Here is a 16,913-nt window from a genome sequence, read left to right on the forward strand (position 1 = left end):
CCAGCACTGCAGGCCGTTCTGCTGGACACAGCCCCGGAGATGACACCTACAACCTGTCACTCATGAAACGGCTGCTCCACGCTGGGTGCCTTCCCCGTCAAACCCGCTCTGTGGACTGGCCTGAAAGCCAAGTTAGCATGAATGTGGGAAGGTGTACTTTGACGTAAGTGTAAATTTGGAAAAATAGGTAAGTTGGAGGCTGTATAGTATGGCGACCTTACTTAATGATGCTGTAGAGCATACTTGAAAGTTGCCAAGAAAGTAAACCCTAAAAGTTCACTTTGTACGGTGTCGGACGGTAACGAGACTTCAGGTGGTGATCATTTCACAATGTGTACAAATATTGAATCATTATGGCATACACCTAAAATCAATATAATGCTATATGTCAATTACACCTCAATAAAAACTTTTTTTTTTTTTACGAATGAACTAGTGGAATTGTAGAAAGTCCACTATCTTATAATAAACTAGCAAGCTCTGAAAACTAACAAAAACTTTTTCCACAAATCTCCTTTTTGGTCCAGGTAACACATTTATATGCTTCAAAGTCAAAACACAAAGACACAGACCTGTCCCTCCGCCCCCGCCACCTGGTGGGCCGTGGTGCCCCACCTCCTGTCACCTCGCCTCGTTTCCTTTAGGAAACTACTTTTGCTACGTTTTAACGATAAATATTTCTAATTTTATTAGAAATTAATATATATTCTTTTTGCATTTTTGTACACAAAAGGCGGGTACTTGTATAATTATGCTGTATCTTTTGTCACTGAACAACATAGAGAATGAGGAAGTCACTGTGATCCAGTGGAGGGGCGCCCAGAGCAAACCCTACAGGTGATAAGCACACCGGCAGGTTATACCCCACGGCGCTCGCTCGAAGGGCTCACCTTGACGAGTATGTAGCTGTGCAGAATCATGAGGTTGGTGGCCATCTCCGAGGGAATTTTGATCTTCTGGGATTTAAGTTCTGCATACATACTGAAGAGAAGGTCATGTGCATTCCGATAGTTGCCTGGAAAGAAAGGTGGTGAAATGACATTATTGCAAAAGATGAATTCTGAGGACTTTCTGTGGGCCCTCGTTTTACAAATGACTTAATCACGTTATTAGTAATATCCTAATTCTTATTTAAAGTGACTCAGTCGTTTTTCCTACTGGAATTATGGTACTAACATCCAGTCAGCCCATCAGGAAGAAAACGGTGGCGTCATCCTAGACGTCTCTCTTCCTCAGGGCACCCACCTGGCCCCGAAGTTCAATGGGTCATCAAGTTCTGAGTCTCCCAAATTCAGCCTCTCTTCCCGGGCCTCTGCCAGTGCTTCTTGTCATCTCTCTGAGCATCATCTGCCTCCATTCTGATGTCAGTGTTCTTGTAAAAGCCTCAAGTCTCACCCCACACCCCAAAACCTCAGGTCACACCCCTACAAAAATCCTCCCCCAGGCCTTAGGGACCAAGTGCAAATTCCTCAGGGGAGACTTCAGTCCTCCAAGACTTGCCTCCGCCAACCTTTCCAGCCTCCTCTTTGCCCTCCCCTCCCGCTCAGTCACGGCCAGTGCCGCAGTGTCCCTCCCTCCTTCGAGCACGTGTGTTCTCATGTGCTGAGGCCCCAAAGGAGTAGAGGAAACAGCATGTGACCAGAGCAGGCTTTAGTGGAGATATTCAAGACCCCCCTGTGATGATGAATTATGTCACTTCTCTGGAAACTTAAAATGATGTGTTACCCCCCAGTCTTCTTGGTTCGGAGCAATCCTCGATTAGAATCGGGCGCCTCTTCCCTGGTGGAGGAGGGTGTGGGGAGCTTGATTCCACTACTCGCTTGGGGAGAGGGACCTACCTGCAGACTGCTCTTCCCTGGCGATGATAATGGCAGTCCGGGCGGCCTCCCGGTATTGCTTCAGGGCCATGTACAAGCGGAACAGGTACTTGGCATCCTGACATACAAACCATTAGAGAAACATCACTTTCTTCAGTCGCTAAGGGGAGAAACACCTAAAATTTTGCATTTCAGTTAGAATCACATTCGCTTTCCAGTAACTGAGGGTTGATACTGTTTTAAAAAACCGAATAAATAAATAAATTAGTTTATCGAATATTTATCTAGAGTTTAATACGTGCCAGGTAATATTCTAAGTACTTGAGAAATACTAGCTCGTTTAAATCTTCATGCCCTCCCTGGGAGGAAGGCACAGTTACAGAATTTCACTGATGGAGAACTGAACCGGCAGGGCCTCTCCCAGCCAGGACCCTCCACGGTGACCTGGCTTCACTCTGTTCCTCACCCTGCTCCATGGAGTTCCCTCTCACATGCTGAAAATGAAATGTATTATTATACAATGTACCAACTTGGCAAAATTTCAAAGAATTTTACACCTATATAAGTTTCTCAGGCTTATACAATTTTCTTTGGCCTTTGAGCATTTTTCATTCCTTTTCTCCTTAACCCTGGACAATTTCACGTACTTGGCGTTGGTTCTCGATTACTATAATAAGTGGATGGGAGGAGAGGTGGTTTATAACAGTTTAAGGACCTGTCCCCTTTTGGCAGGTTAACTTGGCCTCCCTGAACCTCAAGGTTTTTAATCTGTAAAAAAAAGACAGTGGGTTTGGAGATCAGGACTGTTACAGTCCTCTCCGGGTGCGACATTCTAGTGCCTTCTCTCCAAACCCGTGACCCGAGTTCCTTCACAAGCAGATCCCCTTGGACCCCAAAGCAAAAGGGAAGGGAAGATTGGGGGCATCTCTCAGGCATGAGTCTGTCCTCATTGGGACTGAGAGAAGACCAGTTGCTGTGCAAACTCCAAGAGAGTCACACATTTTAAAAATAGCTTCTTAATGATTTATTTCTACTTTATATTTCTAGTGAGTTACTTTTATGCTAAATAGGATTTTTATTAATTCCCAATATTTTTGAAATACAAATAAAGTACACTAATTTTTAGGAGTTAGTACTAACTCATAGTCCTAATAATCATTTTTCACAGTTCTGGAATAACTAAAGCTCTGTAACATTTGAGAAAAACTGTGGGTGGCGAGGGCTGTTATCTAGAGCTGTGGCTGTTTCATAGGTGGCGATGCTTATTTCAAAGGGAGGAGGTACAGAGTACCCTCCACAGCGCAGGGTCTGTCTAGATGACCCGAGGCTACGTTCAGAGAAAACATTTGGTGTCTGTGATGCAAAAGCCACAATATGTAAAAACAAGACAGACAGAGTACAGTCTAACTGAGACACGAGAGTGAAGAAAGCATTCCAGCACCTTCGGCATGCCATCGCTCTCCCCCATCAGGTGGTCTATCAGTTGACTGGTCAGTAGTTCATCTTTGGCCTGACCAACCTGTTTAGGAAGAGAAAGAACCTGTAAATTCAAATCTTAAAACTAAAAAGAGGTGGGGAGAAAACAATCTGCTAAGGAAATGGGATTTAAAAATATGTAAAAATTCCTATTGTCAAGTGCCTGAAACAGAAGCGCAGGTCTTTTCTTCATTCATTTGTAGAGGTGCCATTAATAAAGACCTACCTTAGAAACTGTAGCTTTTTAAAGTTGCTATATCAAAACACTACTTAAAAAAAAATACACAGAGAGGACATACTTCTTGGATGTTTCAATAAAAACTTTCCTAAGGGAAGTGACTATTAACATCTAGAGAATAACATCTGTGATTTACTTTAAAATGATGTAGGGAAGGAGGGTGGGCTATGAACAAAGTAAGACTATGTGTTGATAGCTGTTGATGTTAGATAATGGGTTTATGAGAGTTTGTTACAATGCTTGGTCGACTTTTGTACATGTTTGGAAATGTCTCCAAAGGGTTTAAAAACATGAAAGTTTCATTTCAGAGCTTACTTACAGTTTCAATTGCCATTTCTATCGCTGCATTATTTTCCGAGCTTGGACATTTTAGGAAGTGTTTAAGTGCCTGAAATGAGAATTGTATAACAGTTAAAACTCTATGCACTGCTTTCCCATTGAGAAAAACAAAGCTTTGACACACACACAAAGTGATTATAGTCTGTAAAAGTATCATCTTAACTAGGGGCTTGCACAGAGTTGGATCTTAAAATATATACTTAACAGGCTGAGTTTAGTTTAAAAAAATGGAAGGATTCAGTGAATCCTCTGAAGAATATAGTTCATTTCTGATGAAATGACAATAAGAAGTGTGCCCTCTTTCAGTAGGTTTATTTTCATTCACTTCCTCATTCAACAAATATTTATGGACAATCTGTTACTATGTATGTAAGACTGTGCTAGATGCTACGGAGAAGACCAGGAGGGTATGCTGTGGCATCTTTTGTACTATGTACATTCTAATTGGGGTGGTCTGTGTGATGTGCTGATAAGGAACCATTTAGACCATAACTGTCTAATTCCTGAACATCATACCACCACATCTATGAAGAAATGTAAGGTTATAACAGCTTAAAAGACTGGTAAGTGGGGAAGAGGGCAGAGAGGAATCTCATTGGAAAACAAGGATGGGAGAAGGTGAGCGGGAGTGTAGGATTCTTCAGTGGAAATAGCCGGGTGCCAGACTGGGAAGCGCAGGCTGGTTGGTCCAATTGTGGAAGGGTTTGGACTTGGTATCGAAGAGGTAGAAATGGCAAACTGATGGCCTGAAGGCAAATTCACACACACACATGTTTCTCTGACCAGCAAGGTAGTCTTATAAATACCTGTGCCCAAGTATTTACCTGTTTAAAACTGGGAGACTCAGACTTCCGTTTCTTATTAAAAATCATACGATCTGGCAGGACTGGGCCCACACTCCTGACTGGCAACAATCTTGTGGAGGGAGCAGCAGCTGTTCCCTCAGATGCCACCCAGCAGTCCCTGTCCTGTCGCACATGAGCACAGCGTTCCCCACAGCTTCCCGCATTGACTGGTATGCCCCTCGCTTGAACACAGTAACCCTACGTGAGGGGCTTTTTAGCACTGAAAGTACCATTTGAGGAACAAAGGGAAGGATAAATGATAGGAAGAGAAACTAAAAACAGGGAAAATAGGAGGAAACTATTGCAATAACCTAGGGGAAGCTATCTGGGTTTGGATTAAATGGATGGTAGCTGGAATGAAAAGAAGATGTGAGAGACATTACGAAGGAAGAATGGGATTGGCTGTGGCAGAGAGAAGATTTTAGAGCTGAATTAAAAACATGGTATATTTTTAATTATTTCCTGTAACCATTCCTGTAGAGTCCAATGTATGTTTCCTTGGCACATACTAACTCGTGAATATTGGCCACACAGCAGGAAGAATTTTCCAGCCTGAAAATGCCTTTTCTCTCCTTCAAAATATAAGGCAATGCTTTGATAGTCTTCATTAGTAGTGTTTTCAGAACCTACAATAGAAGTTCATTGAGTAAAATATTTGAGCAAAACTTTACTTTTATTGTTAACTAAAAATAAGATCTAAAAACAGGTTGATTAAAAACTTCACAAGCAAATAATGTTATTATCAGTGTCTGTTTTCATCACAAAACACGTTCATCATAAATATTCCACATATCAACTTGTTCCAGCTTTGTCCTCTAAACAGGAATCAGGAGAGGAAGTTATGAGTCTCTGTGAGAATCCAGGCTATGGTTTGACATTACCCCTAGCAACCTTTATCATTCTTTAAGAGTCTCAATCTCATTTCCTCAAACAGGAATAACTATGACTATAATCTCAACCATGATTTGCCTAGAGTTTCAGAACAATCAGAAGCCAAGTTAACCATAATGCAAAAGTAACCCATCTCCCTTTCTCAGCAGTGCCTGGTCTAAACAATAGTCTGTCTGCATTTGTCAGGTGAGTAAGGAAGATGACATTCAAGTGGCCATTAGATGCCATTTAAAGAAAATTACTGTTATTCTTTGCATTTGAGGCTTAACTATTTTAAGCACAGAGGAAGAAGACTGGAGTTCTAATTCATTGTTTACATTTACTCATGGGAGTTGGAGACCCAGTAGGATACTGTGCCTCCAGCCCAAGGCAAATATGGAGTTTATAAGAGAAGGGGATAAAGAAAGGTGGAGAAAAGTGGTGTTTTTTTTTTTTTTTTTTTGGGGGGGGGGATGGAAGGGTGTGTGTATGATACAGCATAAGCCACATTATTATGAAATTAGAGAAATTTAAATAATTTAGTGCAATGGTGATTTTTAAAAATTGATTTCAGAGAGAAAGGGAGAGGGAGAGAGAGAAAAACATCATTAGAGAATCATTGATTAACTGCCATCTGCATGCCCTCTTCTGGGGATCAAGCCTGCAAGCCAGGCATGTACCCTGACCTGGAATCGAATCACGACCTTCTGGTTTATAGGTCGATGCTCAACCACTGAGCCACACTGGCAGGGCAATGGTGATTTTTAATGTTAGAACAGAAATATCATCTGTCAAGTTGGGCATTAATAATGCTAATGTTGCTTTTATGTATACATCCTTTTTTTCAATAACTATTTTCTCCAATTATCTGAACGACTTCCTAAGATACCAGAAGATGCTTTTACCTATTTCTTCCCTTGAAGACTTAAAATTTTTCTCATGAATCCTATCATCAATTCTTAACACGAAAGGTCAAATATTTTATGATTCCACTTATATGAGGTGTCACGAATAGTCAAATTTAGAGACAGAAAGTAGAACAGTGGTTACCAGGGGTTGGGGGGAAGGAGGATGGGGAGAGTTATGGTTTAATGGATAGAGTTTTAGTTTAGGATGATGAAAAGGTTCTGGAGATGGATGGTGCCAATGGTTGCACTTACTGAATGTACTTAATGCCATACTTAACCATTTTAGAAATGGTTAAAATGGTAAATTTATGTTACATATATTTTACCACCAACCCCCCCCCCAAAACAAACCAACAAACAAACAAACTCCAAAGCAAAACAACATGACAATGTTATGTATGGTCCATAAAATGAAAACCTGAACATTATTTTCAGTAGTTTCTAAGAATAATCGCAAACATGGGAAGGAAAACCTGTAATCAGGTGTTCTCAGAATATAACCTTCTCTTTTGATCTTTCAAAACCTTTAAAAACACATCTTTTGTATATCATTCTTCATAAAAAGTAACCATATTTCCTTTTTATTTAGTAACCATATATTCTTAATTTATAACTCAATTTTTTAAAATTTATAAAACTTAAAAAAAAATTTATAAAAACATTCACTTTTTCAAAACTCATTCTGCATTTATATCACCTTCATTTGGGAACCTTGCTTTACCACTGGCTGATCCATAGCAGGATTTGGGAAATCTGGCTTCTCTGCTCTTGGAAGTTACCCCCAAATCCTTAAGTTTTGAAAATGGCCTTATAATTGCATATCACCTTTAAGGTGATAGTAGGGATCTTGAAATCCAAGAAGTAACATAGATATTTGTGTGTTTCTATGTAAAAATGGTGGGTATGCCTGTGCTTGTGGTTATACCAACCTGATCATTAGATTGTGAGAATCAAAATGTTTATATGGTAAAAATCCTTAAGAGAAATCAGGGGAAACAATGATATTTACCAATAATATCTGCATAGATTTCCATCTTGTTGTGTTGCTGAGCCAGTGTGAAAGCTTCATTATTACATTTGGACATGACAAGAAACTGAATGGCAGATCCGTAGTCACCTAGTTGTAGGAAAAACCTAAAACAAGGTACTAAATGAGCTTGACTCATTTCAAATAAGTTTGTCATTTACAAAATAAAATATTTCCCAACCATGAAAAATCATCTATACTAACAAAAGGGTAATATGCTAATTAGGGTGGACGTCTTCCAGATGTCCATCTGGATGTCCATCCGGACAAAGCCACAGTGGCTGCGAGGCCCGGGGCTTAGGCAGCTGTGAGCCCTAGTGACTACGAGGCCCGGTACTCAGGTAGCCGTGAGCCCCAGTGGCTGCAAGGCCCGGGGCTCAGGCCTTGCAGCCACCACGGCCGGCAGTGGCAGCAGCAGCGGGGTGATGGGGCAGCACCTTCCCCTGATCATCCCGGTCGCCTCCTATAGAGGGAGGCCAGAGCAGGCCTAAGCCCTCAGTAGGACATCCCCTGAGGGCTCCCGGACTGTGAGAGGGGGCAGGCCGGGCTGAGGGACCCCCCACCCACAGTGCACGAATTTTTGTGCACTGGGCCTCTAGTTTAACAATAAAAATGTATGAAGTGAACTGCAGTTCTGTAGTCTATGATGTTTTATTTGAAAAACACCCTCGCATACAGTGACCACAACAAACAATCTTTGAATTTAAACACTTAGGCGAAAGAAAGAAAGAAAGAAAGAAAGAAAGAAAGAAAGAAAGAAAGAAAGAAAGAAAAGGAAGGAAGGAAGGAAGGAAGGAAGGAAGGAAGGAAGGAAAGGAAGAAAGAAAGAAAGAAAGAAAGAAAGAAAGAAAGAAAGAAAGAAAGAAAGAAAAGAAAGAAAGAAAGGAAGAAATGCCCCAACCATTTATTGTCCTGGACTGTGAGAGGCCAGGCTGAGGGACCCCCCGCCCACTGCAGTGCACGAATTTTTGTGCACTGGGCCTCTAGTTTAACAATAAAAATGTATGAGGTGAACTGCAGTTCTGTAGTCTATGATGCTTATATTTGAAAAACACCCTCTCATACAGTGACCACAACAAACAGTCTTTGAATTTAAACACTTAGGCCTAAAAAAGAAGGAAAGAAAGAAGAAAGAGAAAGAATGAAAGAAAATAAATATTCCATTTGAATTTGTTTGCTAAAGGGAAGCAGGGGCTTTCCTTTAAGGCTAGTTTTTGGAAATCAAACTATCAATGCCTTATGCTACCTGGCTACCATTTTGGCTCCATCCAGAGACTGGGTCTCTCTGACGATACTGACAGCCCTTTCAGGATTGTTGAGGTGATCCAGATAGATTCGGATGACACTGCTCCATTGCTTTGCATTCTCATAGGCCACCACAGCTTCTTTGTATCTAAAAGAAATTCTTAGTCAGACAAACTTTCTTCTCACTGTCACATTTGGGGGAAAATGTCAATAAATGGTTGGGGCATTTTTCTATTTTATTGTGGTAACTGATTATTTTTCTGGAACTTCTTTTTCAGAAGGAATACCAAGAACCATCTCACTAAAATATTTCTTTATAGATTTAATAAACTAACAGTAAAATACCAATACTGAATTTTGTCTTCTCAACTAAATATCTAGATAGTATTTTACATTTTACTATTTTTCAAAGTTGAAATATTACAATATTAATATAGGCTTATTTTAGAAAACAAAATATAGATTTTTTTTCAGTCATACTAGTAAAGCTTAACAGTGATACAGAAAATCTTTGTGTTGACCTCTAGATGGCGCTCAACTTCTCTTCAGTACACTAGCTCTCCAGCTCATTTATTTATTTATTTATTTTTAATATATATTTTATTGACTTTTTACAGAGAGGAAAGGAGAGGGACAGAGAGCTAGAAACATCGATGAGAGAGAAACATCGACCAGCTGCCTCTTGCACACCCCCCACCGGGGATGTGCCCACAACCAATGTACATGCCCTTGACCGGAATCGAACCTGGGACCCTTCAGTCCGCAGACCGACACTCTATCCACTGAGCCAAACCGGTTTCGGCCCAGCTCATTTATTTAGTGTATATCTCTATTCCTAAGGTTACTTTTCTAAAAGTGGAGGGTATTAACCTTTAAAAATCTCTTAATACATATTGTTCAGTAACTTTTTAAAGGCTTTAGAAATTCATACTACCATCAATAAGGTATAAAAAGTGAATTTGACAGTATGGTCATTGATTTAATATAATCTCTCCCAATATGATAAGTTAAAATGATACATTCTTGCTTTAATTTAATTACTATTAGTAAGGTAGAAATATTTCATATTTCATATTTGCATGAAATTCAATTTCATAATTGTATTTCCTCCTGAGGTTCTCCTTGTCTTTTTCTTCCTAGCATCTTTGAGTTTCTTGTATGAAGTTGCAGGAGACCTTTGTGTATTCAGGATATTAACTATCAATTGCTATATTTTAATACTGTTTTGAAGCTTAAAAAGTGCAACCACAGTTGTGGAATTCATGTTTCTTCACTTTTTCTCTCTTTGCATCAGTAAGTTATCCTCTTTAAGAAAAATGGCTATTACCAACTTTGTTTTCATGCCATATTAAATAAAAATGTCCACTCCTAGTATTTAACGCTCAAATAGAAAGAGTTAACACTCTGCATTTGAATACAAGCAGACTGGACGGAGGTATATAAAGTTTGAGAGAATTTAACAGCCTGGCACTTCAGGCCAGGTGCAAGGCAGAGCTGTTTGCTGTTTCTCTGCTTTGCCTTTCTCAGAGGGCTGCAAATATCATTGTTGATGTGTGAAACATTACTTTACATTGACGGAAATTTGAGAAATCGTACAGACCTCCCATCAGCTTCTTTGGCTTTGGCATACTGCAGGTAAATCTTGGGGGAAGAGACATGAGGCAGAAGCTCACCGACTTTTGCCCTAGAAAGGTAGATGTAGGAGAAAAATAGCATCGCGATGTTCATCTAAAAGTAGCTTCCTACAGTCAAATGTTAGTCTTCAGCATTCGAAACACAGTTATCATGAGCTTTTAAAAATCTTGGCTCCTACAGTTAAAGATTTAATTGATTTTTCTCTTGACCACCCCTCTTTGCCACCCTGGTAGGAAAATGGTGGTTAGTTCATTAACTCTTTGGGGCAATCCCTATTTCTTTCTTCTAGTAACTTATCTGATCAGGGATTTCCCCAAGTCAATAGAATGTGCTGTTCTTTGAAAAAAGTATTATTAATATGAATTCATATGAAAAGAAAAAAAAAAAAAGGAGATGGAGGGAAGGCCCAGGTAGAAGGAACAGGATGTATAGGTACGAGGAGCAACAAGGAAACATGTGGGAAGACCACTGGGACACCTTCATTTCCATACCTGCTCAGAACAAATTTCAGCAAATTCTTACCAATTCTTATAGCGTATGTAAACAGATGCTGCTTTGTCATAGTAGAGGCCTTTTTCATACAGTTGGGCTGCTTCTGAATATTGCTAAAAGGATATGAGGTTATTAAAATACTAAACTTATTATGTATAAGATCACATGAGTACGTAAGCACAGAAAAGCATACCTTCATGTTCTCCAGTATGGCCCCGCAGTCTCTTTTAAGGACCCTGCTGGGATGCTTGAGGGCTTGGTTAACCCCTCGTCGTATGTCTCCCATTCTTATGGACATCTGGGCCACTCCGGCCAGACACAATTCATCATGTTCCTGTAATTAAAAGGCAAATAACTAACAAATCAGATCCTAACTTAAAATGCTGTATTTTAGTCAAATGATGAATTTAAATCTAAAATTAGCCCAAAGTTATGGTTAACTTTCATTAATCCCTTCAGGAGTATCTTTGAGATTGGGGGCTTTTTTTTTTCTTAAGTCTACATCTTTTGTTCAAAAGACCAAATTTTTACTGCCTTTTGTCGTAATACCTTTGCATATCTCTGTATGTCTTCTTCTTGTTAAATTTTATGTAAGAAGAAATGTACTGGATATGTAAGCAAATATGCTATGGATAAAATTAAGAGAAAACCCATTTATCAAGTTGAAGATCTCTCTACTAGGCATGATTAAAGATAAAACTTTATTTAAAGTTGGTTACTTCATTGAAGATAACTAAATAATTTTTCAAATAACTAATCTGAACTAGTAAAATGTAATGTCAGATTACATTTTATGTAAAGCAGCGTGTCCGGTAGAATGTTCTGTGATGATGTCTGCCTTATAACAGCCACAGTGGCTACTGAGCACTTAAAAAATGGCTAGTGGGACAGAGAAACTGAATGTTAAATTTTATTTAATTTAAAATTACTTAAATAGCCACAGGTGGCTAGAGGTGACTATTCAATAACACAAATAAGGAATGAACTAGAATAGATGTAGCCTAACAAAGAAAATACCAAAAAGCCAAGAGACCAATGAGCCAAGGATATGATTGGACAATTCATAAAATACAATTGGTCAATAAAAAAAAAAGCTCAACTTCATTAATAATCAAATGCATAAAATAAAGTGAAACACTTTTTCTTGCTGATCAAATTGGCGGAGATAAAAACAATCGATACATTCATTGTGTTAAGAATGTGGGGGGAAATGGACACTTTCATACATGACGGATAGCTATATGAATTATTGCCAGTTCCTTTAGCAGCACAAAAAATTAAAAGCACACATTTTATTTAGAAATCTCACCTGTAAGAATATATCCTTCAGAAATACCATCTTAGGTAGCTGAAGATACATGTTCTAGGCAGAATATTCATTACAGTGTTTTTGATAGAAACAGAAACAAAAACAACTATAATTCAAGAAGGGCATAGATGAAAAAATCATGGTACAGTATTCCCCTCTTATCCACAGTTATTAGTTATTGTTAATCTCTTATTGTGTCTAGTTTGTAAACTTTATCATAGGTATGTGTGTAGAGGAAAAAACATAGTCTATTTAGGGTTTGGTATGATCTATAGTTTCAGGCTTCCACTGGGGGTCTTGGAATGTATCCCCCGCAGATAAAGGGGGATTACTGTACCTCCAAACAATGGAATTGCTCTAAAATTAAAACAAAATCAGGGCTAGAAGGGGTCAACAGGGGTGGAGTTGGGGGAGGGAACACATATAATACTTTCAACAATGAAGTTTAAAAAACACACAAAGTCATATGCATGGACTTGGAAAGACCATGAAGACAGCAAAATGCTGCTTCTCATGGGATGAATTCTCAGTTGATCTTTGCTTAGTGAATGGAAATGATTTCATTTTCAGTAAGAACCCATATTATATATATTTGTATGCTGAGAAGAGAGTCTGCTTGAAACTACATAAATCATTAATTGTGGTTACCATTAAGGGGTGTGGATGAAGAGAAATGTTGGATTCTCACTTTTCATGTTTACATATTTTGGTGACTTTTTAAAACGGACTCTAATAAAATTATATTACTTTTGTAATAAAAATGCTAGATATAAAACAAAATAAAAAATTTTCCATCTGTATAAGACATTACCTAACTTAAAATCAATTTTTATTGCAAATTTTAGCTTCTTGAGCTAAAATTTTGGGGTAGATGGGTCAGAGTAGTGGGTAAAGTTCATGCTTACCACGTTCATCATAAAAAACCCAGCCTGAGAGATGGAACGGCGGAGCTTTTGTGGCCTGAGAATTCACTTTCAAAGTGGTTATTGCAAGTTTTTAAGACTAAAAGGAAAAGCCTATGAAAATCATAGCCTGTAAGTGGGAAGGGATCCCATCTTACTCCCAATCTTAATAAGGAGCTCATGTTGAGAATGCAATGGAAAACATCTTTTTCAAACCGCTAAATGTATTGTCATCTTCAGTTTGTAAGAGTTTAAAATGATCTATATACCCTAGCAAAATTGTTAATAAACAGAGAAAAGGCTTACATGCTAAATATTGAATAAATACAATGCAAATAAGATTATGATATATTTAAATGAAATTAATAACAAGCCCAAAGATAATTATGTATATCTTCTCTTTATTCAAGATTACCTTATTTTCACCTGTTATTCCTTTCTCATAATGAGCCAAGGCATTTACATAATCACCCCTGAAAGAAAAATCAGAGTGGATTTTAATACATATTTAAGTATCTTATTTACATGTATGAGATTAAGAAGTTAATCTTTGTTATTGAGTTGTTTCAGCTCACAATAGACATGATACACAACAATACACTAGTATTCTTTCAGCGAAATGCATTATTATATTGCTACTTTAAAAACAACTGTTCAACTGGATTATGCTAGATTACAAAGCACTAACTGTGTAGCATTCTACCTAAAACCTTATGGGCCACTTTTGGTTAATTATCTCCTTTGGTACAGTAAATGACAATCATGTGACCACAAAAATCAATGTTTTTCCCCACAAACACCCAATATATTTTTTAAATATTTTATTGATTTTTTACAGAGAGGAAGGGAGAGGGATAGAGAGTCAGAAACATCGATGAGAGAGAAACATCTATCAGCTGCCTCCTGCACACACCCTACTGGGGATGTGCCTGCAACCAAGGTATATGCCCTTGACCGGAATCGAACCTGGGACCCTTCAGTCCGAAGGCTGACGCTCCATCCACTGAGCCAAACCGGTCAGGGCAAACACCCAATATTTTTAAGTACAATATGTACTGAGAAAAATCTGGGTAGAAATTGAACAAAACACTGGAGTTACAGTACTGAGGGCACTGGTTCTTTCTGATAAAAAGTATTATTCAAAATATAAATAATATTACTCCCTAATCCCATGACTGATGCTAACATGGACCTGCAGATCCAGAAGACACATAAATGACCTCCATTCATTTTTATTATTTGGGGCAGAATGGATAGTGATTTTTTGAGGTCCATTTGGAGATCCATCCTCTGAGAAAACATCTCCTCCAGAATAAATTAACCCTTTGCACTCGCTTGCTTTTTTCTTGATTCCTTTATTCAAATGCTAACCGTGTCGAGTCACACTCGACATCTGAGTGCAAAAGGTTGATCGGCTCTGTAGATTGTGTTATTTGAGATCCACCTTAGGCAACTCATTTAACCCCTCTAAGCCTCACTCAATTTCCTCACCTGTTGGTGGACGGGGAATTTTTTTTTTTTTTTTTAATATATTTTATTGATTTTTTTACAGAGAGGAAGGGAGAGAGTTAGAAACATCGATCAGCTGCCTCCTGCACACCTCCTAATGGAGATGTGCCCGCAACCAAGGTACATGCCCTTGACCGGAATCGAACCTGGGACCCTTGAGTCCGAAGGCCGACGCTCTATCCACTGAGCCAAACCGGTTTCGGCTGGGAAATTTTTTTTTTTTTTTTAAGATAAGCTGTTCTGCTGATTGAGAACTTCGTTTTGGACACACAGCCAGAAATGTTACTAAGTGGAAATTTCTAATATTTGGACCCAATTATGTCACAACACAGCTAGGAATGTCTCCTGACAACAGGAACGATAGATCCTCCCTTCAGGAGCCAGAGGTTTTCCCTGGGCAAGCCCAATTAGGAGATGCTAAATCAAGATTTTCAGCCAGCCGGTCTGGCTCAGTGGTTGAGTGGCGACTCATGAACCAGTAGGTCATGGTTCGATTCCTAGTCAGGGCACATGCCTGGGATGTACGCTCGATCCCCAGTAGGCAGCCGATCAATGATACTCTCATCATTGATGTTTCTCTCTCTCTCCATATCCCTTCCTCTCTGAAATAAATAAAAATACATTAAAAAGAGATATTTGGAACTCTCACTTTATTTTGAGGTTATTTTAGTTCACTCACTTCACCATTTTATTATGGAACTCTCTGATGGATCCAGCTCATGAGTCTAATCTGGACCAGAGAGCTAAGTCCCTCCCACAGCTGGCAGACTGGTCCTGCTTTGACCTAATCAAGGTCTTGAATTAGAAGAAACTGTTGGAACTGAGCATAGACCTGGGGCCTTAGGTGTCAAAATCCGAGCTGGAGGCTCCTGGGATATTTGATGATGATGAGATATACCTAATTTGCTACTATTATCACAAAGGAACTCTCCTGATCAGTTGGGGACCAGCATACAAGCAGCAGTGAAAGTTTTGGGAACTGGTGGCTTCCTGGTCAAATATTGAGCAGAAAGGGTTAAAATATACCAACAACAAAGCACAGGCTTCCAGTTGACTGAGCTCATGTGACTGCAATGAGACAATGTGAGAGTTGGCTACAAATGCTTTGATTCCCCTGAAGGAAAACATCCAAGTCTTCGGATGGTCTGAGGGCTTCCTGGGTGTTTGTGCTCTGCCAGGACGTGGTGAGTCACCAATGTGGCCCCTTTCCCTTCAGCACAGAAGCTTTGGACTCTACGACCCATCACCCTCAGACAGAGATGGAGGGCCAGGGCGCTGGGGCCTGTCCCTGTCATATGCACTAAAATTCCAATTTGTCCTTTTTAATAAATGAGTTTACTTTGTAAGGGGCAGAGATATGACAAATTTAAATCCCGGTTGATTAAGAAGAAATATAGTCTCCAAAAAGTTTTTTTATTTGCAAAATTTAAAATAAGGTCTCTTGGTTAGAAATGAAAGAGTATTTTTTGATGAGAATAATTTCTACAATTATAATCTGTGTGTCAATATTCTCAATGAATCCAAAGTCTATATGAAAATAAAATGGAATTATATAAAAACTTTTAAAAATAAAATGTTAGAACCATATTTCCTTTGTTCAAAGAATAATATTTTACCACACTTATTATTTTTGAAATTGAAATGTATCGTAAAAATGTCAGAAAAACCCTAGCTGGTTTGGCTCAGTGGATAAAGCATTGGCCTGTGGACTGAAGGGTCCCGGGTTCTATTCCAGTCAAGGGGACGTACCTCGGTTGCAAGCTCGGTCCCCAGTACGGGGCATGCAAGAGGCAGCCGATCAATGATTCCCTCTCATTGAAGTTTCTATCTCTCTCTCCCTCTCCCTTCCTCTCTGAAATCAAGAAAAATATTTTTTAAAAAAAAGTAAGAAAAAATTGTCCAGTTGTGATGTAATTAACACTGCACATACACATGGGGACTTATATGTGCAAATGAATTATTCATTTATTGCCTCTGTGGGTATTTGCATTAGTAGCATTAAGCATGGCTGAATGTGAATTAAAAGTGGATCTTGAATGCTTCTAAAATTACACATTTATGCAGCACTGAAATAAAATTCTATAGTCTGTCAACTAGGACTATTGATAATTAAGACTATCTAGCGACTAAGTGCACTGGAAAATGCTAAATCTCTCAGAACAGAAGATGGCATTTTCAAGGGAAGGAAAGATTTGTGAAGCCTATTCATGCATCACTCAGGCACTGAATATTGTCCATATGCAATTCAATTTAAAAAAGAAAAACTACAAAATAAAGCAAATAGAAGTTGTAGTCCAATAC

At 38.9% G+C, this 16,913-nt stretch overlaps 1 protein-coding gene across 1 annotated transcript in view; it reads right to left on the reverse strand.

Annotated features, from left to right (window-relative positions):
• Nucleotides 1-16,913, reverse strand: part of WDR19 (WD repeat domain 19) — a 71,800-nt gene that overhangs the window by 12,151 nt on the left and 42,736 nt on the right. The window contains exons 21-31 of the mRNA XM_028143671.2: nt 13,519-13,576; nt 11,086-11,226; nt 10,923-11,005; nt 10,366-10,449; nt 8,767-8,913; nt 7,503-7,627; nt 5,229-5,341; nt 3,851-3,919; nt 3,259-3,336; nt 1,839-1,935; nt 891-1,015 (exon numbers count right to left, since the gene is read on the reverse strand). Coding sequence (XP_027999472.2) covers nt 891-1,015; nt 1,839-1,935; nt 3,259-3,336; nt 3,851-3,919; nt 5,229-5,341; nt 7,503-7,627; nt 8,767-8,913; nt 10,366-10,449; nt 10,923-11,005; nt 11,086-11,226; nt 13,519-13,576 — 1,120 coding nt within the window. The remainder of the gene's footprint in view (nt 1-890; nt 1,016-1,838; nt 1,936-3,258; nt 3,337-3,850; nt 3,920-5,228; nt 5,342-7,502; nt 7,628-8,766; nt 8,914-10,365; nt 10,450-10,922; nt 11,006-11,085; nt 11,227-13,518; nt 13,577-16,913) is intronic.

Source organism: Eptesicus fuscus, chromosome 2 (genome assembly GCF_027574615.1).
Source record: "Eptesicus fuscus isolate TK198812 chromosome 2, DD_ASM_mEF_20220401, whole genome shotgun sequence".
NCBI classification, from domain to species: Eukaryota; Metazoa; Chordata; class Mammalia; order Chiroptera; family Vespertilionidae; genus Eptesicus; species Eptesicus fuscus.